This window comes from Ursus arctos, unplaced genomic scaffold (assembly GCF_023065955.2).
Source record: "Ursus arctos isolate Adak ecotype North America unplaced genomic scaffold, UrsArc2.0 scaffold_23, whole genome shotgun sequence".
Lineage (NCBI taxonomy): Eukaryota > Metazoa > Chordata > Mammalia > Carnivora > Ursidae > Ursus > Ursus arctos.
Window position 1 is genome coordinate 42,749,385 of NW_026622908.1, and position 26,578 is coordinate 42,775,962.

A 26,578-nucleotide genomic window follows, 5' to 3' on the forward strand; every position below is an offset into this window, starting at 1 on the left:
AGTCCACAACCCTTGGAGGCCGCGGGGCCCCGGGGGCCTCACCGGGGCCGCTCCTGGGCATCCATCTGCAGGTTCACCCCATCCATCCACAGCATCAGCTCCCGGACGGCCTTGAAGAAGCGGAACTTGTCCGTAGTGTCCAGCAACAGCTGGCGGCGGGCAGCAGAGCTTCCCTGAAGCTGAGTCCAGGCCTCGGCCACAGCCTGCATGTGGCGGCCGATCTCCTCAGCCTTGTCTCCGGCATAGGCCTTCTGGAGCCGGTGGCCATCGTCCTGCACCTGCTGGACCTGCGGGGCCCCGGCTCAGAGTGAGGTAGAGCTGGGGAGGACTCCGAGGAGCTGGGGTCTCCCAAGTCCTGGCCTCTGTCCTCCGCCTCCTGTCCATTTTACCAGCCCGAGAAGCAGGAGGCAGAGTGGGGGTGGCCGGCAGGGGGTGGGGGTTGCTGGGAAAAATGAAGGCTGGTGCCCAGCGTAAGCCTTGTCACACCCTGCCCTGCTGGTCTCAACACAGGGCCTGGGGAGTGTGGGGGAGCAAGCCTTTAACAGGACCACTGGCCGGTTGAGCTTTTAGGGGCCTGGCCAGGACACGCGGGACCTCAAAGATTGCTAGAATGAGATCGTCAGCCAAGAAGGGACGTGGGAAGTGGCTGGGTTGATTGCAGGAAGAAGCTCTGCTTATTTGGAGGTCCAGAGCTCGAAGCTGGGTGGGACCAACAGTTGGATTCCAGTACAATATGAAGAATCCAGCCATTGGGACCATCCGAAAAGGTCATGGGCCCTCAAGAAGGCTTGTTTGTGGACGCCATGGCTAGATATCCCCTGAGCAGAGAGGTTTTCCTGGAACCGTTCTAACCTTGTCCCTAAGTGTCCCTCTAGAGGATACCATCCTCCTCACATTTCTGTGACCCCCCCCAACTGTTTCCCACCAAGTCTCCCCGGAGCCAGCCCCCAACTCGCCACGCCGGGGGCGGACCTGGGCGCTGAGGGCCTGGATGTCGTGCTCGAAGGCGCAGTGCCGACGCTGCAGGGCCTCGGCCCCGTTGAGATCGCGGCCGGTCCCGTCGGGAAGCTGCTGCTGCTTGTGCTGCACCCGCGCCAGGGCCTGGCGGGCGCCGTGCAGGAAGCGCTGCAGCTCGTGGGCCGCAGCCAGCACCTGACCCCGCGTGTCCAGCAGCTCGAGCAGGTCAGCCCAGGCCTCGTTGAGACTGTCTTTCCACTCGGCCACGGTGGCCCGGGCGGCATGGCCCCCGGCGATGAGCCCGTTGGCCAGTGTGTTGGCACCGTCCACACGCTCCTGCCCGATGGTACTCGTGTCCCGGGAAAACTCTCGGAATTTGTCCCGGAGCATCTGGAGGGGACACGGACAGTGCCGTCACGCCGGTGGATGCAGTCCCCGCCTAACGGGTGAGTCTCCTCACCCCAAACCGAAAACCCATTCCTCTCCCCACGTGACACGGGCCAAAACAGGTTTCTTCCGTAGGGTGACTGGTTTCCATTTATCCCAGATGTGACTGATGCCCCCGGCCCTCAGCAAAAGCATTGGGGGTGCTTGGAACCTTTGGCCTTCAGACAAGGATGCCCTAACTATGGTCCATATATCTGCCCTCATAAGGGTCCAAGCCCCCAAACTGCAGAGGAACCTCAAGTCTCCCATGCTATTGAGTTCTGTTGGGAAAGAATGATTGGAAATTTCCTTTTTGCCCACATCTACATGCAGCCCCATGACCTCCATTCTGCACAGTTCTTCAAATACCCAAGGACAGCTGCTCAGCCTGTTGTCGTGCGCCCTGCCCCTGGACCCTCCCGGTGGGTTCTCTACTCCTCCCACGGCTGCTCTGCGGCTGGCGTCCACCCTGCACTCACAGTCACGTGCTCGTAGTCCTGGCCCAGCTCGTGGGAGGCTGCCACCACCTCGCGCTCCTGGATCCACTGCTCCAGGTCATCCAGCTCGCGGCGGAGCTGGCAAAGCCGCAGGTGCTCCTGCAGGCGCTCCCGCCGCTCTCCGGCCAGCTCCTTGAGGCTGGCATACAGCTTGTCCACCTGGGCTTGGCGGATCGATATCCGCGTGCTGTGGGAGCGGGGCAGGCACCGCGGGACTCAGGGCGCTGGGCTCTGATCCCTAGCCTGTCCCATAGAGTCCTGAGCCCTCTGGCCCCCCCAGCTACCTGCCAGGTCTCTGCTCGTCCAGCTCTCTAGACAGTTCTGTACGCGTGTAGTACCGAAGGCTCTGCACTCCCCGCACCACCCCGGAACCGGCTCCCGTCCCCGCAGGGGCTGTGCTCACCTCTCTGGGTGGTCGTGGTCAATCATGTCCTGGCTGCTGGCTGCCAGCTGGTGGACGGTCTGAGCGTAGTCGGCCAGGGCTTGCTCCAGCCCCTGATGCTTCTTCACCTCCGCCTGGGCGCTGAGCTCGTCCTGGGGATGACAGCGGGCATCAGGGAGGAGGGTCTGCGGGGAGAGAGCGGCAGTCCCGCAGCCTGAGCTCTGCCCTGCCTCTCACCTTGGCTTTCTCCTGGCCCATCATGTGCAACTCCTGCTCACCCATCCAGGCCTCCGCCTCGGCGGCATCGCGGTAGAACTGCTGCGCGCGCAGGGCCGCCTCCAGCCGCTTTCCTCGCAGCTCCAGCTCACGGCTCAGGCGTTTCCACATTTCCTGCAGCTCGGCCAGCTCGGGGCCTGCCGCCACCGCGCCCAGAGCACGCTGCCGCTCTGTGAGGTCCGCGATCCGGGGCTCATGGCCCTGTATCTCCTTCTGCAGGGTCTGTCCACGGTGGCAGAAGAGGACACTTTGACGGGGACCCCTCATCCTCCCGTCCCCCTTACACCTGCTCCACGTCCTCACTCCCAGTGCTCTTTCTCCCTGCGTCCTCCTCACTTGCCCCCTTCTCTGGTCTCAGGTTGTGTTGGTAGCACCCCTTCAATCCACCGGATCTGCTACGGAGGGAACCACCCTCCTGCAGTGAGGGAAGGCCCACTCCTGAAGTGTAGGATTACACACAGCCTCAAGGGGAGCCAGAGAAACCCCAAGGTTTTTAAAGAAAAGACAAACTTCTGAGTCTGGGAGGCTCTTGGGACCTTTTCTTTTGCCCGTAGGCTTGGCCTCACCTGGTTTTTCTTCATGAGAAGCTGGACACTGGGCAGGTCCTTGCCATGTTCCATGGAGCTAGCCATGGGCAGCCGCTCTGTCACCCACAACTGCATGAGAAAGAGGGGGTCAGTGGAGGTCCAGAGGGCAAAGCAAGAGTAGGGGTTGGACAGTGGGGAGACCTGGGGGAAGGTTTTCTAGGGCTCCTGGTAAGTGTGTGCTGGGAACAGTCATCTCTAAGTCTGGGGTAAAGAGACCTAGAAGACAACCCCAAGAGTCCCTGGAGGGTCTGTGTTCAATGCCAGAGGGAAGAGAAAACAGCACTGCTGGCATCTCCCCAGCATCCAGGAAGAGACTAGAAAGCGAATGGCAGGGAGCAATTTGCCATGATGACAACTCTATCCCATCCCAGACTCAGTGACTCACAATCTCGTCCTCCACGTCCCGGTGGAACTGGTGCTGCTCGCGAGAGGCTTGCAGGCGCCGGCAGCGCTCCTTCATGGGCTGGCACAGGGCCCGGAACTTCTCCTCCACGGCCCTCGAGGTCCTCTCCACCTCCCCTGCGCCCTGGTCCTCCTGGGCCAGTGCCGTCGCCTGGGCCTGGATGGCTTCCACCTCCTTCTCTCGCACAGCCATCTCCCGTTCCAGCATCTGCAACCCGGGGAGGAGGGGAGGGTGTCAGCGCACGTCTGCCTCCAGACTCAGAGGAGATGCCAGTCTCTGTGTCGCCAATCGAGATTTCTTACCACCGGGGTTCACCCTAGGGAGAGCGTCTCCTCATGGCCTAGCTTGGTGGATCTCAAGCTTTAATATATAAGAGTCCTGGGGGCGGGGCTGTGAGGACTGGGCCCGTTATCAGCTTACTGCCTGTCAGGCCCAAATTCACCTCGGTTCCAGGTACATCTTACCCAGTTTTGAGACGTTGCAACTGAACCCTGTCAACATTTCTCATCGCCCGGTGGTGCAAAGCTCGGCCTTGTGAGGGGGCGCTAGAGGGACGCCACGAGGCGCAGGAGGGGAAGGTGCTGTTACGGTTCCAGTGTGCCTTTCTTTCTGCTCCTGAGACACCACTGCCCGTGGTGTGCAGGAAATCCAGGGCTCTCGCCCTCCAGCAAGTTCTGCTGGCATCCCAGTGGCAACTTCCTGCTGGCCAGTCTTGGCCTGCCAGCTTTAGACCTGCTTGGTCCCTTGATACCCCGGCAAAGTTCTACGACATCCCTCGGGCCTCGGCCCTCTCCACTGAGGTCTGAAACTCAGCTTTGGGGTGGTGGCGGCGGGGGGAGGGCATCTTGTTCCTCCTTGGGTACCCCTTCTCAGCCCTGGAAGTACTAGCTGCTCCCCACCTCTGCTATTCTGTACTCTCTACAGCAGGGATCAGCAAATCCGGCCCCCTGCCTGTTTTTGTAAACAAAGTTTTATTGGCACACAGCCACACCCATTACACATATAATTTTACATATTGCCTATGGTGGCTTTTGCCCTACAAGAACACAGTTCTTGTGACAGAGATCATATGACCTACAAAGGCCAAAATGTTACTGTCTGGCCTTTTTTAGAAAAATGTTTTCTGATTCCTGCTTTTGATTTCTCTTTACCCTTTTTGGTAGTTAAACACCTTTTACTAATTGATACTTCTTTTTAACCAAGTTTCCTTGTTCAAGTTAGAGTATGGGTTCTGTCTCCTGACTTTACTCTGACGGATACACGCTTCTAGAGATTCTCATACGGTGGCCCATGGACCTCACTTTGAGAACTACCAGGAAAGATGTTGCCTGTGCGGCCTGAGAAAGGCCGCCTAAGTCTCAAGAGCTACAGACTCCCTCCTCCTTTCTGCTGCGGTCCACCATCCCCATCACAGGCCTGCAGAGCACCTGCTGCTTCTTGAGCAGAATGTTGACGCTGGTGAGGTCCTTGCCATAGTCGTCGGAGTGCAGCTGGGCCTGCAGGCTCTCCAGCCAGCTCTCCAGCGCAGAGCAGCTCTGGGCAAACAGCTCGGCTCGGTTGGCATCGAAGAGGCTGCGGGCCTTGGCCTGGGTGGTGCTCTCCAGCCTGTCCCAGCGCTTGTGCAGGTCCTCCAGCTTCTCGGACACCAAAGCTTTCAGCTCCGGCTTCTCGAGGGTCAGCTCCCGCCCTTCCTAGCGGGTGGGACACAGAAGGGGTCAGTGTCAGAATTAGATACCACTGAACTTCATGGGTCAGTAGCAGACCAGGGAGCTAAAGGGCGGTAGGAAACTGAGGTGTAGGCAATAATTCCAAGTTCTTGGGTATTCTCCACAACACACTCGTCTCAAAGGTTTCAAACCCCTACTAAACCGCAACCCATGCCCCCCCCATCCCCCCCCCCGCCACTACTGACCATGCCCCACTTGTTCAAGGTCCGGCTCAAACCTCATTTCAATGAAGAAACCACAGAGACCTTTCCTATGTTGAGCTCCCTCGTGCTTCTGGCTTCTGGGGTTGGGCACACGGTCTTGTGGATCTGCCATCCCCTCCTGTTTCTCAGCGGGTCGGCCCTCACCTGAGTTACGTACACACGACCCCTCCCAGCCTCTCTGCTTGAGGACTCTGGTGGCTGGGGAGGTGAGGGAAGCATGGGCTCTTGACCTGTATGCGAGGCAGACCAGAAGTGCCCGGGAATTACTGCCCTAGCAAGCAGCCCTCCCCCAGTGACAGACCGGGAGCTGGCGGAGAAGTACTCAGCGTCCTTGTGCCTTGGCCTTGGCTGGGGTAACGGTGACGCACGTTCTACGCTGTCTCCCCGGGTGCCTCGTTTGGACTGAGTGCCAGGTGCCCACCGGGGTGACTGTCACGGCAGGGGACCCGTTACCGAATGCCTTCCCTTTTCCAGCCCAGCTCCCCACTCCCCTACTGGTGTTTTCTGTGCTCATCTCTCATATCAGTGGGCCGCACTAGAAACCTGTTTCAGGGTCCGCTTCCAGGAGACCACAAACCACGGTGCTGCCTTGAGGCCATTTTATGCACGGCTGCCAGGATGAAGAGCCAGAGTCTAGCGCTGCTTCGGTAACTTCAGGAATCTTCAGCACAAGCCACATGTCGACAAGTGATCAAGGCTTTTCATGACCTGGCCGACCAGGCTTTTCCCAGCTTTTCTTCCATGGGGCCCCATTCCACATTCTGTGTTCCTGCCAGACTGACTTACCCCCTTGTTCCCACACAGGCACCCCACTTCCACGCCTTGGGTTTCCTGTTTGCACTGTTTTCTCTACCTAAAAACATCCTTTCTCCAGTATCTCTGCTTGTCCAAATTCTACTCATCCTTCGGGGACTGCCCTGGAGGCTCCTGCCTCTAGGATTCCTGTACCTCCTCTCTCCTTGTAAACAAATTTTTATTGGCACGTAGCTTTACGGGCACACAGAGAGGGCCCAGGCTTTATCAGGCCCTCTCTTACTGTGTTTGCCATATTTAACGGAGGTGTTTGTGGCTCTGTCTCATAACCTGGCTGTCGTGTCATTTCTCAAGGGTGGAGCCCGCAGTGGAATTGTCTTCATTCTCCCTCTCGGTGCCCAATACGATGCTTTGCATATAGTAGCACCAAGTAAATATTTGCTGAACAAATGGAAACACTAGATATACACTGGTCTCCTCTCCCCAACCATCATGCCCTTGAGGGAAGGAAAGTGTCTTTTTATATACCTTGCAGGGCGCTCAGCACACATAATGTCACCTGGGAAAACTTGCTGAGTTGAAATAGTTTGGTCTATGCTCAGCTCGAGAGGAAGTGGTGGGTTTGGAGACCAAGTACCAGGAACAATAAGACTCAAAAGCAAAAGCAAGGGCTGGCAAACTGTGCTCTGTGGGCCAAATACGGCCCCCACCTGTTTTTATAAATAAAGTTTTATTGGAACACGGCTACACTCAGTCATCATGTATTCTCTATGGCTGCTCTTGGGGAGAGTTGAGTAGTCACAGCAGAAACTCTGTGGCCCGCAAAGCCGAAAATATTTACCATCTGGCCCTTGGCAGAAGTCTGCTGACCCCTGCTGAAGAGCGACAATACATTCTGCTCCCGACCCAGGGGTAGTTACTGAGTCGACCCAAAGCGGCAGTTTGGCTCCCTACGAATTTGTGCTTTCCCAAAGTTCTGGAGTCGCTGTCTCACAGACCTCAGACTTTTGTTCCCCAGACCATAGGTTTCCATCTTGGAGGTTTGGCACCAGAGACTCCATGACCTCTAACCCCGGAAGAACCACAGCCTGAAGCAAGGATCCTTTCCGAAGGCGGCCCGGCTCTCTTCTTGCTGCTGCTGTCACACCACTCACCTTGTCGACCTTGTCCAGCCAGTCTTTGTTGGCAGCCAGCTCGGCCATGAACGCCTGGTGCTTCTGCCACTTGGTGTGCAGGTTGCGGGCCTCGTCATAGGACACGTCCTGGGCTGTCAGCATCTTCTCGTCAATCCACAGCTTCAGCTGGACCGAGCACAGAGTAGGGGTGAGGGAGGGCAGAGCATATTTTAGAAGCAGTGAGGCACAGGGGGTGGAGGTGAGCTGGGAGAAGTGGTGTGTGTGAGGAGAAGCTGTGCATGGGTCCGCTTATGCAAGGGATCCCGCGATGGACGTATTCTAGGCTCAGAAAGCTGGGGCATGTTAGCAAAGGGATGGCTGGGGAATGTCGGAGGGGACATAGGGGAACAGAGAGCCTCACCTCGTGACAGTCTTGTAGGAAGTGCTGCTGCTCTCGGTTGTCCCGAAGACGGCCCAAAAGCTGCTGCACCACTTCCTGATTCTTCTTGTGTCTGTAATGACAGTCCCTCGTGAGGCCCTCGAACTTGCCGTCAAAGGGTTATGACCCTCTACCTAACCTAGAAGCTTCCGGTCCACTTGCTATGGGGCAATGCCTTCCGGGAGCGCTGCAAGACAAGCCGGGATTACTGATGTCCGGCCTCCAGCTAGGCCAGTGGGCTTCATCTCCCCTGGTGCGGGGGAGCAGAGCTTCCCAGCTCGTGGCTTAGTCCCTCTCTGACCACTAAGTTCTTCCTCCTCTACTTTTCGTCAGCCCCCCCCCCGCCATCTGTCTGCCTGTCTGCATTCTCCAGCTTCATCAGCGAAACAGGCCAGGCTGTTCTCGCTCACTTCCCCCCCGGGGCTCCCATTTACCCACCGTCTTCATCCTACCTCCTCTCGATGGAGTCGGCCTTCTCCTGGATCTTCTCCGCATGGATGTTGCCTGCAGACACCAGCTGGCGCCCAGCCTCCAGCAGCCCGCGTATCCGCTCTCCGTTGGCATCCATGGTGCTCATGAAATCTTCCAGGTTTTTTATGGCAGCATCAGCAGCTTGGAGCGTCCCTGGCATCTCCGTGTGGGACAACACGTACTCCTGTGTGGGAGGAGACGTACGCAGCTCACTTCTCAAAGGCACTTGTCGACCTTTTGGAAGGGACCTACCGAAAGGATGCGTCAGACGTGGAGGCCAACTGGGGAGGGGAGGGTGGATGGTCTGGCTCTAAAGACGGTGCGGGGGGTTCCTGATTAGGCCACAGGCTCGCAGAGTGACAAGGGAGCTAGGCAGGGGGACCTTAACAGCCCAAATCCTGCTCCAAATTATTTCTGGCCACCGATTTGATTTCACAGTTACACAAGTCAGGTTTTCTATTTCTTCTTAAGTCAGCTTTGGTAAGTTATAGTTACATTTTTTTTTTAATTGTTAAATCTTTTTTTTTTTTTTTAAGGTAAGCTGTACGCCCAATGTGGGCCTTGAACTCACGACCCTAAGATCAAGAGTCACACACTCTACTGACTGAGCCAGCCAGGCACCTACATTTTTTTTTTTTTACTCCTATATTTTTCTCGCATATTTTGTCTATCTTGGTTCCTCAATTACTCCACCCACTGCCATTTCCTCCTCATCTACCTCTCTTGTCCACATTTCCCTATCCCCGGTCCCCTCATCTTCCTGGGTGGGACTGTGTGTCCCTAGGCTCTCACCTGGCTGCTGAGCACACCCTCAGCCTGGCGAGCATCCCTCAGGAAGCCTTGGAAGCCATGGGCCTGGGCTAGGCGGCCTTGCCGGCTCTCCCACATGCGGCCCAGCTCCTCCCAGCCGGTGCCCAGGGCTTCCAGTCGCTGCCGTAGGAAGAGGCACTGCGGATCAGCCTGGTCCCGGGTCACCTCCTCACCCAGCGCCCGGAGCCGGCTGTATTCGCCGCGGGCCCGTTCCACCTCTCCCCGCAGGGCTGCATGTTGAGCCAGGAGGGCCTCTGCCTCAGGCAGGGTGGCTGGCCCTTCTTCAGAGGCCACTGAGGTCTGCGTGCGACCGAGCCACGCCTGGAAGTCATCTAAGCTGCGCAGGAAGTCCTGCAGCCGCCGCGCCTCACCCAGTGACTCTTCTCGGCGTCGCATGGTGGCCCTCAGGTCTTCCCAGCCAGCTTGGACTTCTCCAAGCCGGGCATTGATGGCAGGGGCTTGGGCGGGGTGGCCAGCGGCCAGGGCATTTGCCTCTCGAGTCAGTTCGCCCACCCGGGCGGCGATGGCCTCCAGGTCCCGCTCGGTGCCGGCCAGCTTCCGCTGCAGTGCCAGCACCCCGGCCAGGTCATTGCCCAGACCCTGGGTGGACTCGATGACCTTGGTCTTTTCTCTCATCCAGGCCTGGGTCTCTGTGCACTCTAAGTGGTAGTTCTGAATGCTCAGGGCTGACGTCAGAGCTGCCTTCTTGCCGTCGGCCAGGGTCCGAAACTGCTGCCACCTGAGAGCGGAGGGAGGGTCTGCTGTCTGGAGCTGCTCCGCTTCCCTGGGCTGTCCGGGTATATCTGGAAGCTTCTTCCCTGCCTCCCTCTCCTTTGGGATATTCCACCACCTGCTTCTGCTGTGTTAAAGAGGCTGCTCCTGGCTCATCCTCCCTTGACTTCTTGATTGCTCCCTGTCCAGGCACAAGCCTTTTTGGACTACCTTCACCCCTTTCATTTCTTTCCTCATTTCCCACCTCTGCCCCACAACATATTCCAGATGGCCTTCCTTCCTCCTTTTTAGCCTCTGTACCATGCCCTATAGGAAGGACCCCCTTCTGGCGGCCATCCCCATCTGCTGCACCCTTCTTGGTTCCCCTCCCCAAGCCCACCTGTGGTTGAGCTGCTTCTGGGTATCGACAATGCTGTCCCTGCTCGGGGGTTTGGCCTTCAGCAACTGCTCTGCAATGTCATTCACGGCAGTAATCCGGGCTGCGAGGGCGTTCATCTCAGGCTCCAGGGTCTCAAACCTGAGCAGGTGGAAGAGGGTGGAAGAGGTGGCCCCAGTCATGGAAGCGGTGATGCACCAGCCCACCTCCCCTAAATGCCCAGGAAAATGCCTCTCTGTCAACGTGCCGCTGATTTACAGGAGCCGCGGCAAATCTTAACCTGTGAGGTCTGCAGTATCTGTGCGTCGAGTGGGGAGCCCCAAGTCTACTGGCCCAGACCAGGAGAAAAACAATCATCTCTAGAGTGACTCAATAAGATGGTGGAAGTTAATCAACAGGAACAGTTGCAAAAGCAAACGGACACCTGGCCCAGCACCTCGTTCTTCATGAGAACCTCCCTATTCCTCCTGGGACTGACCCCTTAGCCGCCTACGTGGGTCCCATCCTACGACCGGGTGTTAAAAAACGAATTGATAACCAAAAATATTTGTTTGAGTGATAAGGATGTGAAGCATAACTTCTGTGGTATTCTCACAGTCTGCAAACGGTTTCTGTAAAGGGCCGGATAGCAAATATTTCAGGCTGTGTGGGCCATAAGGTCTCTGTCATGAGTATTTAGCTCTGCTGTTGCAGTGCAAAAACAGCTAGGGATGGAATGGAAGTGAATGAGCCTGGCTCCATTCCAATAAAGCTTTATTTAAAAAAAAAATAGGCAGCAGGCTGGATTTGGCCCCAGAATTATAGTATGCTGATCCCTATCGTACGATATCTTGAAAACTTAAAAAAAAAAAAATCTTTAAATACATTTCTAAAACCACCAGGAAATTTGACTATAGAATGAGTAATAGATGATATCAAGGAACTGCTCATTTTGTTCTATGTGGTAATGGTATGGTGGTTCTGTAAGAAAAATGTCCTTTCTGAATGATTTTAAGATGCATTATTCTGTAAATAAAGCCACTTGATGCGGTTAATCAGCATACCTGTCTAAAGGTTTGTAACATCAAAGCCTCAGCTATTTGAAGTCCACACATATAATTAAAAAATAATTTTCTATATTCGAGAATACTTCTTCCTATTTCTTAGAGGACACATCGTGGGGAACACAGAAGTGAAATGATAATCTGGGGATTTGCTAATTTTTAAAATGAAAAAAAAATCAAATATAACAAGACCCTGACAATTACTGAATTCGGGTGATGGGGATATAAGAGTTTGTGGTATGTTTTCTCCTTTTGAGGATGTTTGACATTTTTCATGGAAACAAAACCCAGACAACCATTAAGACTCGAAGAGTTGGGGGCACCTGGGTGGCTCAGTCGGTTAAGCGTCTGCCTCTGGCTCAGGTCATGATCCCAGAATCCTGGAATCAAGCCCCGCATCAGGCTCCCTGCTCAGTGGGGAGCCTGCTTCTCCTTCTGCCTTTGCAGCTTCCCCTGCTTGTGCTCTCCCTCTCTCCCCTCTCTCTCAAATAAATAAATAAGTAAATAAAATCTTAAAAAAAAAAAAAGACTCAAAGGCTCATAGCAAGAGCAGGCGGTTAGCGGGGGGCCCACCGCCCACACAGGCCGTCCCACTCACCAGCCCTCCTGCAGGGCGTCCGCAGGGGTCCTACCTTTGCTGCACGACCTCCAGGTCCTCCAGGCGCTCAGGCAGGGCCAGCCCATTGAGCCACTGCTCCTTCTCCTCCACCCACAGGCCGCAGGCCCCGGCCTCGCTGAGCATGGTGTAGAGCGCCAGGGCCGCTTCCAGGGCCCGCGCGCGTTCGCCTGCCCGGGCCTGCAGCTGCTCGTAGTGCCGCTCCAGGCTAGGCACCCTGCCCTGCACCTCTGGTGTGTGGCTCAGCGCAGGGGGCAGGGCAGCGGCCTGTTCCCTCAGGGCATCCAGGGCTGGCCGGTGGCTCCGGATCTCCTCCTCCAGGGCCCGATGCTGTCGGGCCAGGGCCTGCGTGGAGAACTCGTCGTGCCCCAGTTCGGGGCTGGACACCAGGCGCAGCGCGTCCACCAGCCAGGCCTCCATGTCGTTTGCGTCGGCCTGGAACTGGTAGAGGCTGGCGGCCTGGGCGAGCCGCTGGGCACGCTCCTCTGCCAGGGCCTCCAGCCGCTCCCACTGGGCCTGCAGCTCGGCGGTGCGGGCGGCGGCCTGGCCGGCCCCGGGGTGGCCCTCGGCGACTAACTGCTGGCCCTGTTCCAGCGTCAGCTTCAAGGGCCCCAGCCGGCCACTCATCTCGCCCCGCAGGGCCGTGTGTTTGTTGAGCAGGCGAAGGACACCAGTCAGGTCCCGGCCAGTTTCTGCTGAGGCCAGTAGGTGCTGCTGCTCCCGAACCCAGGCCTCGGCCTCACCCACCTCCCAGAGGAAACGCCAGAGGCGCCGGGACTCCTCTAGCCGGGCCCTCCGGGCAGCAGCTAACTTGCACAGCGCCTCGTAGCTCCGCTCCAGGGAGGCCACCCGCTCCGACACCAGCTGGGGGTCGCATGGTTTGTACTCTGAAAGGTCGGGGCAGAGGGTTGAGAGCTGTAGCCCAGCCACCCCGCTGCCCCCTACCAATCCCTGGTTCTGAATCTCCACCCCCTCCCTAGCTCCGTAACTGCCCATCAGCCCCTCATCCTTCCCGTCCTGGTTTTCTCAGTCTGGCTGTTCTCCTTCCGCCCTGCTCAGCTCTTTCCCAGGGTTCACCTTTGCCTGGGTCGCAGAAGCGCAGCGCCGAGGCGCTCACGGCCCGCACCCTTTCCGCCTGCACGGCGATGTCTGCTTCCACCAGCTCGTGCAGCTGCAGCAGGTCCTCCACTCCAGCCAGATGCTTGCCCAGGTCAGGAGACTGCAGTCGGCCCTGCTGGGACAGGCGGCGTGCCCGTGCCCATTCGGGGGCCCCCAGGTCCCCCCACCCCCCTGCCAGGCCTCTTTCAGGCCCACCGCACGCGGGGGCCAACTTCGCTCCCTTTCCCTGGATCCGCTGCACCTCGCAGCCTCCTTGGGTGGCTTCAGGGCTCACGCCCCGATGAGCACAGCCGCTCCTGTCTGTCGGCCCCCACTCACACACGCAGTGATACCCCAGTTCTGTGCCAGCACCCCGGCCATCTTGTACTCAACCCCCCTCCTGTGGAATGACTGACTTTCTTACAAATCTTGCTCCCAAAATCTCCGTTCCACTCACCTTCTCAGCCCCAGCATTATCGCCACTCTCCTGCGGTCACAGCTCAGCCCCCAGCACCCCAGCAACTCCAGGGTCTCTCCAGGCCCACCCTCACCCCCATCCCTTGCCTAGATGACTGCACAGCCTCTAACTGGCGCGTCGGCCCCCACTTGGGCTGTTCGTGGCCTTCCTTCACATTGTGGTCAAAGTGACCTTTGAAAACATGAAGGCAGAATCATCTCTCTCCTTTCCAAAACCTTCTGCTCACTCTCAGTCCTCCACGTTACTCTGAACAAGACCCAAACCCCTGAGCAGGCCTGGCAGGCCCTGGGGGAGGTGGCTGCTCCCACCCTTACCTCATCCAGGGCCCCTCCTGTGCTTGCAGTGCCCTGGCCCTCCTTCCTATGCTGAACACAGCACGCCTGTGCACGCCCAGGGCGGTCCCTTCTGCCTGCAACATTCCCCGCTCAGATCTCCCCGGGCCGGCTCCTCGTGTTAGTCTGTGTTTCCTCAGAGGCCTTCCTGGACCACTTCACCACTTGGCCCTGCTCAGTTTCCTTAAAGGCTCTATGTCCGCCTGCTATTTTGTGTCATGATAGGCCCATGGGTTTCCTCATCGGCCTCCTCCCACTAGAACGTGAGCCCAGCGAGGGCAGAGCCCTGTTTGCTCTGTGTACCGGCACCGGGGTCAGGGCCCCGCATGGAGACTTACTCCACCACTAAGATGTGCCAAGGGCTCGGACCCCCAGTCGCACGGCTACAGCCCCGCGCCCCTCGCCCCCTCGTCCCGCCGTTACCTTCATCTCTTCCATCCAGTCCATGAGGTAGAGCAGGTCCTGGAACACCTTCTGCAGCTCCAGGTTGAGCAGGAGCCGCTCCCGCCGCGCGGCCACCATCTGCCGCAGGAAGTCCCAGAGGCGTGCCACGTTGTGCTGCCGCGCGGCGATGCGCTTGATGTCATGGTAGCGCTCGGCGGCCAGCTCGGCGGCCACAGCATCCACAGCCTGCACCCGGCCGCTGTAGGCTACGATGTCCGTCTCGATGGCCTCGTGCTTCCGCACTGCCGCCTCGACGGCCGCCAGCTCCAGCCCAAAGTTGTCCTGGGGCAGAGGGCAGGCGAGGGGAAGTGGGGGAGCTCGGGCACCCCGTCTCTGCCCGCTCGCCCCTTCTGCTCTCCAGGGCGCTTCCGCCGCACGATGCCAACTCCACAAGGTGACTGTTTGCTCTCTATCCTGTCCCATCCTGTCTCCCTTTCTCCTGTTCAAGCCTCTGGCCCCTGGTTCTGGGGACTCTCGGTCTTCTCTGTGTGATGGATTCCTTGTTCCTTTAGCTCTCCACGTAACAGGCCTCCTCACCCACCACTCCCTCTCCCATTTCTCCTGCCCGGCCTGCACAGGCCAAGAGCCCCCCCGCTCTACCTGGGACACAAGGCGCTGGTTCTCGCTGAGCCAGGTCTCCCGCATGGCGGCTTTGCGGTCGAAGCGGGCGGCCAGCTGCTCCAGCTTCTCCTGGCGGATCAGCTCGGTGCGCAGGGCCAGCTCGCGCTCGTGCTCCGCTTTCTCCAGCCGCTCCCAAGCCTGCGAGGTGGGGGACAGGATTGGTGCTGAAGGACCAGGGCTCAGGAAGTGAGGGCGGGGAGGGGTCATTGGGACTGGGGGGCACGTGACGAGTCCCAGGGAAATTCGGTCTAGTGGGTCTGCGGGATATGGTCAGTTAGACACTTATGCATGGAAGCATGAGAAACGGACAGCATGAGTGCCGTGGAGCACGTCTGCTGACAGATGAGGACTGGAGGGGGAAGGGAACAATGAAAACCACTGGATTTGTTTGTGGTGGCAGGACTGTGGGTGAACCCTATTACTTATATCCATCTTACAATGTTGTCTGTGAAAAAATAAAACAAAAGTAGAGAGAGTGAATTGGGGGCATGCCAAGCAAGATAAAAGGACTGGGGTCTGATTTTATGATGTGCACTTGTATGGAGAGACAGAGGGAGGAGGAAGGGGAACAAGCGTTCCAGTCAGGGCAGTGGGGGCTGGTGTCGAGGACGGGACATCTGTGGGGCGGGGAGAAGGCTGTGCACCTTGTTGATGTCAGAGATGAGCCGGCCCTCGCGCGGCGTGTAGACCTTCTGATTGTTGGCCCGCAGCTTGCTCTGGATGGTGAAAAGCAGAACTTCCAAGTTCCCCTTCTCGGTGAACCTGAGGCAGGAGGATGGGTTGGGGTCAGAGTCAAAGGCCACACAGGCCCCGGGACTCTACGTTTCAAAACGAGGTGTCCTGTGGTGCTTTTCTTCTCATCAAAGCATACATGGTCTCAGTGCAAAAGCCAGAAAATATGGGCAAAGCAAAAAGAACGTAATTTTACACAGATGGGATTATATCAGAACCACGGCTGACGTTTGCTGAGGACTCACCCACCACGAGCCAGGCCCTGCTCACGTCTGGTTCTCACTGTTACCGCGTTCTCTTATCACCTTCATTTTCCAGATGCGAGAACAGAGGCACGGAGAGGCTGAATAAGCTGCCCAACGCTCACGACTGCTCGACCGCAGAGCCAGGATTTGAACTTAGGTACTTTGAATCTGAACACTTAGCCATTTGCTCCCTGCCGTCTACAAATCAGCAGCTCTGTAAACTGCTTCTTCGTTTCCGTTTCATGAATGTCTTTTCATGTCAGTAAGTGCATTTCTTCAACGTTATTTTCAGCGGCTCTCCCGTGACTTATTACTCTTTCACAAAGGTCAGGTGAGTGAACATCCTGGAAGCTCTATCTTTGTTCGGTGCCCAGAAGAGGGCTTTCTGGGACAAAGGGCACACCTCAAATCATTCTTGGAATGTGTAGGAACAGATGTTTTCTGGATTAGTATTAGTTTTGGAGCTGAAGCATATTAACTCCAAAGGAGCTCAATAATAGGCAGACAGAAGTTGTAGCATGTACTGCACAGAGCTGCCTACTGGCGATCCCACACTTGAAAAAAGTCCATTTCTAAGACAGGTAAACAGTCCGAACCTTTGCAGTGTGCACGGCACCAGCCACACTCCCGTGTGGCTGGTGATGACCTGCCCGTCAGATCCAATCTCCCCCATCCCTAAGCTGGGATTGGGTTCTGGGACACCTGGCCAGTAATCTTATCTGAGTGGATTGCGTGGACTCTACCTACCATAGTAAGCACTTCTGCAGCATAACCTTTTTTTTTTTTTTTTTTTTTTTTTTTTTAATGGTATCATTATTTTAAAAATTTATCTTGGAACTGCTTCTGGCACTTTGAACTGGGGGAAATGAGCCTTCACTGCATTTCTGTCTTCACTGCCAAATTACCCTCCTGCCAAATTTCCCTCCCAAAAGGCCACCCTAATTTAGGTTGCTTCTGCCATCAGCATGGCTCAGGGTCGGCATGCTGCAGCGGGGGCGGCCCAGGGGCACCTACTTGGGTGGCTTCTCCACGGTGCGGTAGGAATTGAAGGACTGTAGCTGGTTCTGGACCCCACTCAGGGAGTTGGCCAGCTGCCGGTCATTGAGGGTCACAATTGTTTGCTCAATCCACTGCAGCAGCTCCGAGGCCAGGGACTCATACTTTTCCACTAGGCGCTCGGCCTCCATGGCATGGTCCAGCACCTGCGAGACAGCAACAAGGGGGTCCAGCCCACGGGGTCTCTAGCCCGGCCCTGCAGCTCCCCTGTCTCTGCTTTCGGGGAGGGAGACCCCTAGGCCGGACCTCTGTTCTGACGCCCCATGGGTACCTTGCCAATTCTTTTGCCTTCCACGGCCAGGGCCTTCATCTTGGAGAAGTAGTGATAGTAAGTAGCCACGTAAGTGATGATTGATTTCTCGTCTGGTTGGTCCACATTCACATCTGAGAGAAAGGACCACTCAGCTCAGGCATTGATGTTTAGAGATTAGAAACCTGCCTCCCAGAAGAACACCTACAACTTGGATCGCTGACCCCAATCCCAAGGCCCCGCACCTCAGCCCTCAGAGACTGACATCCTGCCAGTTCCTCTTAGGGCAAAATGACAAATCAATCATTTGGACTAAGAGGACATGAAAAAGCTAAGTTTTTTCCCCCCTTCTACAAACAAGCAGAGGACAAAATGCAGAAGCCCAGGGAGGCTTTTACCCAGTGTTTCCAATGGAGACCAAAATTAGCTGTTGAGGGCAGGACAGGCAAGAAAAGAAACAGTATTTCCATTTGGGGATGAATCTTGTACTTAGGGGCTGGAAAGACGTCTAAGAAAACAGTGGATTCGGGATCAGCAAGATGGAAGATACAAACTAAGCTTCCGGAAGCTGGGCTGTTCAGAGGGATGGGCCCAGCGAGCATCCAGCAGTTCTCAGGGCCATCTCAGGGCCCGGTCATGGCTATTTCTGACCTCGATCCCAAAGTTCAGCTGTGAGTCCAAGGAGGTGAGTGTCCTTCAGACAAATCAGCTTCTACCACAAAGGCCAAGGCTGGGACTTGAAATGCCTGGGTTCTACGCCCACATTCGGTAGATTCTATCCTACCTATAGGGAGGACTATAGGGCTGGAAGCCCTTGTGACCCCCTCTGAAAGCCCACAGGCAAGAAGGACCCACTGAAATCAGGTTATAAAGTTACAGGAGACTTCGCGTTACTTAAACATTCTTTATCGTAACTGTGTCTCTCAAATGCCAGGAACCTGTGTTTGCCCGACTTCCCCCACTAGTTAGCTGATATGTGTCACTCTGGCCTGAGACGGGGCTATGGTGGGATGGAAAACCGGGAGAAAATAACCGAGACCCAAGTCTGCCCAGCGAGCTTAGGAAGGAGCGTTTCCAGCAGGGAAGCCGCGTGGCCTTCCTCTGCCTCCTTTTTCTGGCGGCACCAAGACTGCTCTCCCTGAGACATGGCTGAGGAAACAGGTCTGGAGTTTGGATCTCTGCTCCACCCACTGTATGACCTCGGGAAAGTCACTTAATCCTGTGGGAAGGTCCCCATCTTCTCTTCCATAAACTGAGGACAATCATGGTCCCGATTTCCAGGGGGTGTTGTCAGGATTGAGTTAATCAAAGCATGTCGAGTGCAGCGCCAGGTCCAAAATAAGAGCCCAGGGGCCGCTGCCAGTCTCATCAGCATTAAGATCAGAACCACAGGAGCCAGTCAGCAGGTCCCACTGACCGTAAGGCCAGAGCTGGGTAAGATCTCAGGGTCTTGCAGCTTAATTTAGAACTATAGAATTTTAGAGTAAGAATGGCCCTTAGAGACCACAGAGAACAATCTTCTCATTTTAGAGACGAGGAAAAGGAGCCACAGAAAGGCTAAGCGACCAGCTCTAAGTCACAGAGCTGCTCCTTGGTGGGGCTGGCAGAGAACCACATTCCAGGGCTCTTTCTGCCACAGGGCTGCCCCTCTTCCTACAGCTTTTTTTGGTGGGGATATAATTTTAATAAAATTCACCCTTTTACAGGAGACTTCACAAAGTACATTCACAAAGTTGGGCAGCCCTCACCACATCTATTCCAAAACATTTTCACCACCCACAAAGGAAACTCCATGCCCGTTAACAGTCATTCCCCCCAACTCCCCGCCCTCAGCCCCGGCACCCACTCATCTGTCTTCTGTCTCTACCCCACAGCATCTTCTTCACATCACTCTGCCCCACCTTCGGGATCCAGTAGCTTCGTGAGCCCCAGCTCCTTCTCTGCCAGATTGAAAGCGTTTTGAAGGTTGTAGTGTGCGTTACACTTCTTCAGAGACTCAAAATCCAGCAGATCCGGCCTACAAGGGGAGGGAATATAGAAGGTATCAAGGGCACATGAGCTCCTAAAGAGGAAAAGAAAAGCCACCCCTGTCTTTATCCCTGTCACCAACTCCATTTTGTCCCGAACCAGACATCCTAAACCCACACCCACGGCTCCCACCCCCCTGGCTCCCATCACCGGCCTCTGTGCAGCGTGGTGCCCCCACATCCCAGCTCTTCTCTGAGTGCTCACCCCTCCTAACTGCCATGTAGCCCATCTCATGGTTTGTCGAGGCGTGTGTGCACCCGGGGCCATGAGCCCACCCAGCAGCTCGGCGGGCTCGCCGACCCCGGCTCCTCACCTGTGCTTATGCACGATGGCATTGAAGGCCAGTCCATCCCTCCAGCTGGTGGTGAAGTTGTGCACGTTGACGTTGGGATACCTATAAACGGAGACCGGGAAGAACAGGGAGTAGGGCCTAGCCCCGGTCTGTGACTCAAGGATGGATCCCCAGCTTGTGGTTCCGGGAACCCATCCCTCCTTTACCGCACAGCCTCGGAGCATCCAACCCTCCAAGGCCACGGTCCCCAGGCAGCCTCACCCCGCGGTCTTCATCTGGCACCACAGCAGCAGCGCGTCCTTGGCCGACTTCTTCTCCTTGTTGTCTTCTGTTTCCACGCTGATGTCTTGGATCTACGGAAAGAAGGGAGGTCCTCACTCCCTGAACAGGGGCTCCTGGAGTCACTGGAGATTCTCAGCGATACACAGCAGGAAACTGCTCTGTAGACACCTATAAGAGGGGTGCCGGGACAGAGCCAGGGCACCTTTCCTCCTGGGCTAGTAACCACAAAACATTGGTTCAAAAGGATCTGAGGCAGCAGCATGGGGGGGTGGGGAAGTCAGAAGAGTGGAAGCTCCTCAGAGAGAAGGACGCTGGCTCCTCCAGGTGGGGAACTGCGAGTGGATGGGTGAGCATTGCCTGAGAGCTGGGTTTCCAGGGGGGCACTGACAGTGCTCTGCTCGGGGCTGGGAGGAGCAGAAGAGGTTATACCCGGGGAGTAAGGGGACAACCGGGAGAGCTGTGATGGTATGAGGACATTGGGCTGCTTATGCTCGGAGCAGAAGAAGCAGTAGGGTGACGTTTTAGGGAGGCAAGCAGAGTTTGAGGCAGAGGAGTGGACAGATGACCAGGCCCCATGTGCAGTTCTCAAACACTCAGGGGTGAAGGTCGGTCCAGTTTGTAAAATCTCCAGTCCCTTGTGGACCAACATGTGGTCCTACCACATGTGGCCAGTAAACAGACCAGGCCACAGGGAACCTGCCACAGAAGTTGGACAACACCCTCCCTGGTCTCTACCCTGTGTAAGGAGGAGAGTCTCCGGGTCGGGTGCCTGGGTACACAGCAACCGTAAACTGCTATAGGAGGTTCTAGACCCTCTGGGTTTTTATCAGTCATGCCATGGACCGGCCGTGCCTGTTCGCGGTATGGCACCGATGTGTGAGGCACACTCTGCAGGACACTGTGCCGGGGTACCTGGAACCGAAGGATGATGGTCCAGACCAGCCCAAGGGTCAGGCGGTGGTTTCCGTCCACGATGTCATGGGAGCCCATGTTTTCCAAGTGCACTTTCTGCTCCTTCAGAAACTGCAGCGCCTTGTCCACGTTCTCCAGGCAGTGGATCCGCATGCGGCCTTTTGTGGGCTTTGGCTGTTGAGGGATAGGTGACACAATGACATGGGACCATGGGCCGCCTCCTCCTCCTTCCATCTTAGCCTTCCCAGGGCCCTGCTCTGTACACCTTCCCTGTGGCCCCCCTCAGGAATACAGGCGCAGCCCTCAAGCCTGGGCCAAAGTTCATAGAGCCAAAGCCGAGGTTCCAGAGAAGGCTTGGGCAGATTAAGATTCCCAAGGGAATTAATTGCACCCAGAGTGGGTGGGGAAAGAAATGTTTTCAATGGGGCCACTGTTTCTGTTGCCGTGAAGCAATGCTCCTATTTAATCCAGGCAGCAGAGCCTCTCAAAGTGAACCCATCCTCTGAGCAGAGGGCAGCCAACTGCTTCCTGCCCTGTGCCGTCACTCTTCTCTCTAAGGGTGACTCCCAGCTTGTCCCCCGACCACTGTTTCTTGGGCTCCCTCCTCCCTCTGTGACCACGGCTCACCAGTGTCTCTCCCGAGAGCACCTCGAGGAGCCTCAGGAGGTTACGTCCATCCCGGAGGTCGCTGTACAGGTCTCCCACCCGGCATGTCACCCGAGCCAGGTGCGAGTTCACCCATTTGGTGAAGGTTTTCTTCTGCACGGCTTCTCGCTCATCTGTGGTGGCAACATGGGGTCATTTCTGTCCCTCAAGCATAGTGCGCCTGCTTCTAAACACCAGTTGATGGAGTTGAGGGGCTGGGGGGGGGGTGCTTGAGAACCTGGAAATGAAGTCTGGGAAGGAGGAGGGGAAGGAAGATGCCCAGGACAAAAATCCCGAACTTAAAAAGAGGGAATAAAGAAATTGGAATGAGCTCATAAGGTAAAAAAGAAAAATGAGCAAACAGGCTTTGAGAAGAAAGGATGAAAGAAATTAGAAGCAGTGAGATGTACGGGGAAGGGCTGGGGCCTGGGCTCAGGTCTGTGCTGTAACAGTGGAGAGACACTGTTACTTCATCAGAGCCTTGCTATCCTCATTGTAAAACGGGCATACTACTTGACTCTACTTCAATGCGTGCCTGTTGATGAAACGAGACAAGTACGTAAGCTGCCTGGCACACAATGGTGAGTGACTCCTTGATGAGTTACAGTTATCCAGGCATGAGCTAACCCGAAGGAAAGACCCAGAGCTGCTCAGGAGCAGCAGGAGGCGTGCCTATTCTCTCTGCTGACGTACAGGGCGTGGACTTAAATTACACCAGCAGCTCTTCCAAGTGGTCATTAGAAGGACACAACATTATAGAGGCTCTAAGCTTCCTGAGTCAGCTTGCTCTCCTGGGATAATTTAAAGAAAAGATGGGCTCCTCTACTTCTGGGGTGGGTTCATTCAACTGGCTACAATGGGATCCAGTCCCAGGACATCAAAACATTCCAATGCTAAGAAGGAGAACAATCCTGAAAGTTGGGAATAGGGAAAACACTGAGCGCGAGAAACGTAGAGGGGATAAAATAGGCAGAGTTAGGTGCGGATCTCAGAGAAGGTGAGGAAATGCCTTGCTGCCTGGTCCACAGGAGACGCTGCTGAGGAGCGCTTGCTTTTTAGATTCCAAGGAAAAATTAACATTTTAGACGTTATAAATGACAAAATGAGGGAAAAGGCCCAGACCATCAGAAGCTGCTCCAGCCACTCAGATTTCTGCCTGTTTTCCCCAGAGAAGCCCAGTGCGAGGACCCAATCCAGGAGAGGCTGGGGCCTGAAGAGTCACTTTTGTTTCCCTTCTCAGCACCAGCATCTCAGAAACCGAAAAGACTCATCCCTGAATTTCACATTCCTGTGCACCTCACCCATAAAACATAACGACACACCCACATCTATTCCTGTCTCTCTTACCTCCAACCCCTGTACTTAGGCCAACCTCGGGGCCCTAACAACTGCACCGGCAGGCCCCTGCTCTATGGGCCTCCTTTCAGGGTCTCCAGACCCTGCCTGAGCTGGGGATTGCCCAGAGCATTGGCCATTACTGAAGCCCTGAAGACTTCCCTGATGCCAGGAGCACTGGGGTGAGGCCATTTTGGCCCACAGGTAGAATAAGAGAGGAAGACGGAATCGGTGGCAGCTAGGAGAAAACTGGGCAAAGTAAAGGACCAGAGATAAAGTGTAACTTTACAAGGTGCCCACAACACCCACAGACACATCCCCCGCCCCAAACACAGTGGGTCCCAGAAATACACTGAAATATTGGTGCCAGGATGACCAGGCTCTGCACCTGAGCCTGTCTGCACCAACTCCCTTGGACATACTTCCTGGTTTCCACGCACACACTGCTCCTCGCACACATTTAGACACCCACTCAGAAACACAGGGCAATAGGAACAAGCCCTGGGTGGCACGGCCTCCGGGTGACCGCACTCTCTCCTCTAACAGCTATCGCAGCAGGTGCTTCCCCTCCAAACCCTGCGCGCCTCCGCGCCTCCCGGCGTGCTGACACGGGCGCTGCCACCACGCTGTCCCTTCTTCCAGGGGCCCCAAGCCTTTCCCGACTCTGCCAGCACCCATGTGTTTCCCTGGCCTCTTGTAATTATTCCGCGCGCTGGACACTGTCTCCCAACACAGACGGCCGAGTATGGCCGAGCACGGACCGCGTCCCGCTCCGCGTGCTCTGCTCCGATCCTCCGTCCCGGCGCCCATCTGCCCGGCCGCTCACCTTGAAGCTGTTTGAAGCGGCCTTCCAGCACACTGGCGTACTGAGCGGGGTTGATGAAGGCGGCTGGCGACAGCAGGAGGTCCCCCGGGCTCTGAGCCCCTTCCACGGCCTCATAGTAAAAGTCGCCTGCGCCGTTGAGGCCGGGCCCGTGCGCCCGGCTCACCCCGTTCCCATTCATGCCGCCCGCTGCCTCTCACGCGGCCCGGGGCCCGCCGGCCATGCCCTGCCCGCGCCCTGCGCGCCACGGGTCCGCTCCCCCCGGAGCCCTGGGTCCCGAGCGCCTGGGCTCCCGGCGGGGAGTCGGTTCAAAGGTGGGAACGTGTCGCGGAGCGGCGGGGAAACGGAGCGCCCGCCAGCAGAGCGCCTGAGCTCCGGGGCCAGTCGGCAGAGCACACCTGGCTAAGGCGAGAGGAGACCGAGGAGGCTCCCGACAAACAGGTCGGACCGTGCCGGGGGAAGGGCGGGAGGCGGAGCGCCTGCGGGGCGAGCCGGGAACTGCCTGCGCCTTGCAGACCCGCCCCTTGGGCCCCCAGCAGCTCAGCGTGGGCCCCCAAATCAAACGCCTGCTTCCCGAAGGTCTGCAAGTGTGACAAGGATGGCCCCTCTTGGGGTGACTGCGGGAGGTCCCCCCTTCAGGACCTGAGCTTTGATCCCCAGCTCCGAGGGCGGAGAAAGAGAAATCCTTTAAGAGGCGAAACCAGCTCAGTAGGTGCCAGGCACTCTGCTAGGCGGTTGCTTAAGTTCTCTTATCTGTGAAATCCGTGTTCGAATCTTCCCCACTTGTTTGTCACCACCTCCAGTTCCGGCCCCTTTCCTGCCACTAGGCTCACCAGGCCCTCCTCAGCCAGGCCATCCTGGGCCCCCAGTGCACCCCACTGCTGGGACATCTGCCAGATTCTCTTCCGGCCTCTCTCTGGGCTTCAGCTCATGCCCCTTACAGCCTACTCTTGCCTCTCTCCGGTCTTCATTCATGATTTACCTGGCACCTACTGAGCCAGGTGCAGCGCTAGGTTAAGCCCACACAGAGATGGCTCTTCAGCAGAGCCCAGTTTGGTGGTGGAGAAATGACAGCTCAAGGTGGCATGTGGCATGTGTGCACAGACATGGGGACAGTCCTGGGTGGCATGTGACATGTGCACAGACATCATGACAGTTCTAGGGGCAACATGCATCCAAAACCGGGCCACCAGCGAAACTTCTCCTCCAAGAGGTGACATTGTCCACAACCCACTATTCTGTCTGCTCTCATCCAGAGAAACACTGATCTGAGTATTCCACAAGCCAGCCTGAAGACTCAGTCAGAAGGGCAGAGAGGTCCAGGAGAAAGTACACGCCGAGGGGTTCCCAGAGCTAAGGCCACCACACAAGGCTCTTTGGATGCTGTGCTACCTGAGAAGAATTACCTGGAGAGCTTTTTAAAAATCCCATTCTGGGCCATATATGGGTCCAAAAATCCTAATTCAATGTGTCTAGGAGGGGTCTTGGGAACCTGTATTTGTAAAAATGTCCCTGGGTGATCCTGTAAGAAGTGCTGCCCGGTTTGGGAACCACCCCCTTCTTCCAGGAGGCCACCCACTCAAGCTGGGGGCCCTGCCTCGGATGGGGTAGTAGTGGTGGCATCTCCCACTGCACGGGGCTGGGAGGCCAGCAGGTGGGTGGACGAGTTGAGGGTGGGATGGAGGAGGGAAGCCAGACGGGGTGGGTGGCCTTAGGGTGTGTGGGTGACTCAGCCCCATGCCAGCCAGCCGCTGGTGGTGTCAGGTGGCAGCTGCACTCTTGTTGCCATGACAACTCCTCCCCGGAACGCAGGGAGGCCCGTCAGACGGGTTTGTGCTCAGAGGAGCTGAGGGAAGAGCCCAGGCCGTAGGGGAGGGCAGAGGCCGAGGTGGGTTGAGAGCAAACTTGGGAGAATGGGCGGCTGCAGAAACCAGCGGCGGGTGGAGGGAACCTGCTTCAGGGAACAGGTAGATGAAATAATGGGAGGAACAGGCGGCAGGTGGAAAGAACAGGTGGGGAGGGAGCGGGGAGGATAATGCACTGGGAGGGAGAACAGGTGTGAGAGGTGACAGAGAAAACCAAGGAAGACCCAACAAGGGGATGAAAGGGAAGGGAGAGATGGGTGGAGATGGCAGGACTAAATGCAAAAGAGTTAAGGACCATGACTCAGGGACAGAGGGGTACAGAGCTGAGTCCTGTGCTTGGGGGAAGGGAAGCTGGGGAACATTGTGGATTGTATGAAGTTTGTTCTTGGCGCTGCAGTTGGGGACCAGGGGCTTGATGGGGTAATCTGGATTAGCTGGCAGCTGAAAAGAAAATTGGGCTTCCCACGAAGTTGGAGGACTCTCCCTGACAAGCTTCTCTCCCCAGCCTCCTCAGCATCTCCCCTGGCCCTCCCCTGACCTCACCTGCCAGGGCCTTAATGCGAGACCTCTCAAAGAGGCGGGCTGAACTGCTGTCATTGTCCCAGTCAGAGTCAGGCAGGTCCCAGCGGTTGTTGATGTCGCTGTACTGGCCCTGGATCTCCAAGCTGTCGAAGTCTGTGGGTGACAGGGTGCTGCTCATGGTGGTAGGTGGCCTTCTGCTCCTGCAAGGGGGAACGTGGCTGGTGAGGGGCATCTCAGGACCACTGAGCCTACTACTCACCATGTCCTTCTCTCCTCTCGGCCTAGATCTGCTCCACTCTCCTCAGGGCCAAAGGCTGTGGTTGGTTTCTCTGTCAATGGAGATCAGTCCCTAGTGGGAGAGGGGAAGCCGTGGTGGAGAAGCAGAGAGACAGGAACCCAAGAGATGAATGTGGAGTGAGACAGGAAGGCAGGAGTGTCTCAGGGTGCTGTGGCAGAGAGGAAGGGCTCCAGGGAGGGACAATGGGCAAAGCTGGGGGCTGAAAATGGCAATGGCTGACAGCGGCTCGAGGCAGCAGTGCACAAACCAGGGTACCGCAGGAAGCAGACGAGGGACCCCATGGGCAATAATGAGTATAAACTGGAGTTCGTTTCCTGGTTCCACAAACTGCTCTGAGCTCCCACTCCACACAAGACGACCTCCTACACCCAGTAGGTGATTTGAGATGAAAAGACCCTAATCCTGCTCTCCAGCTGAGATGCATTTATGATACACCAGGAAGCCTGCGATGCATTCTTAGGTAAGTATAGACAAAGTGCCCAGGAGTTCAGAGGAGGACACTGTATG

The 26,578-nt window shown here is 56.6% G+C and overlaps 1 protein-coding gene across 3 annotated transcripts in view; it reads right to left on the bottom strand.

The window, feature by feature from the left end:
• Nucleotides 1–25,958, bottom strand: part of SPTBN2 (spectrin beta, non-erythrocytic 2) — a 30,462-nt gene extending 4,504 nt beyond the window's left edge. Inside the window, exons 1-26 of one of the 3 annotated variants that reach the window (XM_044378474.3) lie at nucleotides 25,795–25,958; nucleotides 21,211–21,362; nucleotides 20,584–20,757; nucleotides 19,651–19,742; nucleotides 19,411–19,491; nucleotides 18,971–19,086; nucleotides 17,091–17,203; nucleotides 16,778–16,965; nucleotides 15,431–15,548; nucleotides 14,766–14,924; nucleotides 14,145–14,447; nucleotides 12,891–13,044; nucleotides 11,830–12,700; nucleotides 10,158–10,295; nucleotides 9,029–9,785; nucleotides 8,218–8,420; nucleotides 7,748–7,838; nucleotides 7,366–7,512; nucleotides 4,956–5,219; nucleotides 3,511–3,735; nucleotides 3,105–3,194; nucleotides 2,500–2,760; nucleotides 2,284–2,414; nucleotides 1,863–2,067; nucleotides 973–1,347; nucleotides 43–287 (exon numbers count right to left, since the gene is read on the bottom strand). In XM_044378474.3, coding sequence (XP_044234409.1) covers nucleotides 43–287; nucleotides 973–1,347; nucleotides 1,863–2,067; nucleotides 2,284–2,414; nucleotides 2,500–2,760; nucleotides 3,105–3,194; nucleotides 3,511–3,735; nucleotides 4,956–5,219; nucleotides 7,366–7,512; nucleotides 7,748–7,838; nucleotides 8,218–8,420; nucleotides 9,029–9,785; nucleotides 10,158–10,295; nucleotides 11,830–12,700; nucleotides 12,891–13,044; nucleotides 14,145–14,447; nucleotides 14,766–14,924; nucleotides 15,431–15,548; nucleotides 16,778–16,965; nucleotides 17,091–17,203; nucleotides 18,971–19,086; nucleotides 19,411–19,491; nucleotides 19,651–19,742; nucleotides 20,584–20,757; nucleotides 21,211–21,362; nucleotides 25,795–25,951 — 5,810 coding nt within the window. In that variant the 5' untranslated portion in view covers nucleotides 25,952–25,958. Of the gene's footprint in view, nucleotides 1–42; nucleotides 288–972; nucleotides 1,348–1,862; nucleotides 2,068–2,283; nucleotides 2,415–2,499; nucleotides 2,761–3,104; nucleotides 3,195–3,510; nucleotides 3,736–4,955; nucleotides 5,220–7,365; nucleotides 7,513–7,747; nucleotides 7,839–8,217; nucleotides 8,421–9,028; nucleotides 9,786–10,157; nucleotides 10,296–11,829; nucleotides 12,701–12,890; nucleotides 13,048–14,144; nucleotides 14,448–14,765; nucleotides 14,925–15,430; nucleotides 15,549–16,777; nucleotides 16,966–17,090; nucleotides 17,204–18,970; nucleotides 19,087–19,410; nucleotides 19,492–19,650; nucleotides 19,743–20,583; nucleotides 20,758–21,210; nucleotides 21,363–23,389; nucleotides 24,002–25,794 lie in introns of those variants that run through there. The other 2 variants (XM_057317511.1, XM_057317510.1) reach the window with 2 other exon arrangements.
• Nucleotides 25,959–26,578: the final 620 nt, after the last annotated feature.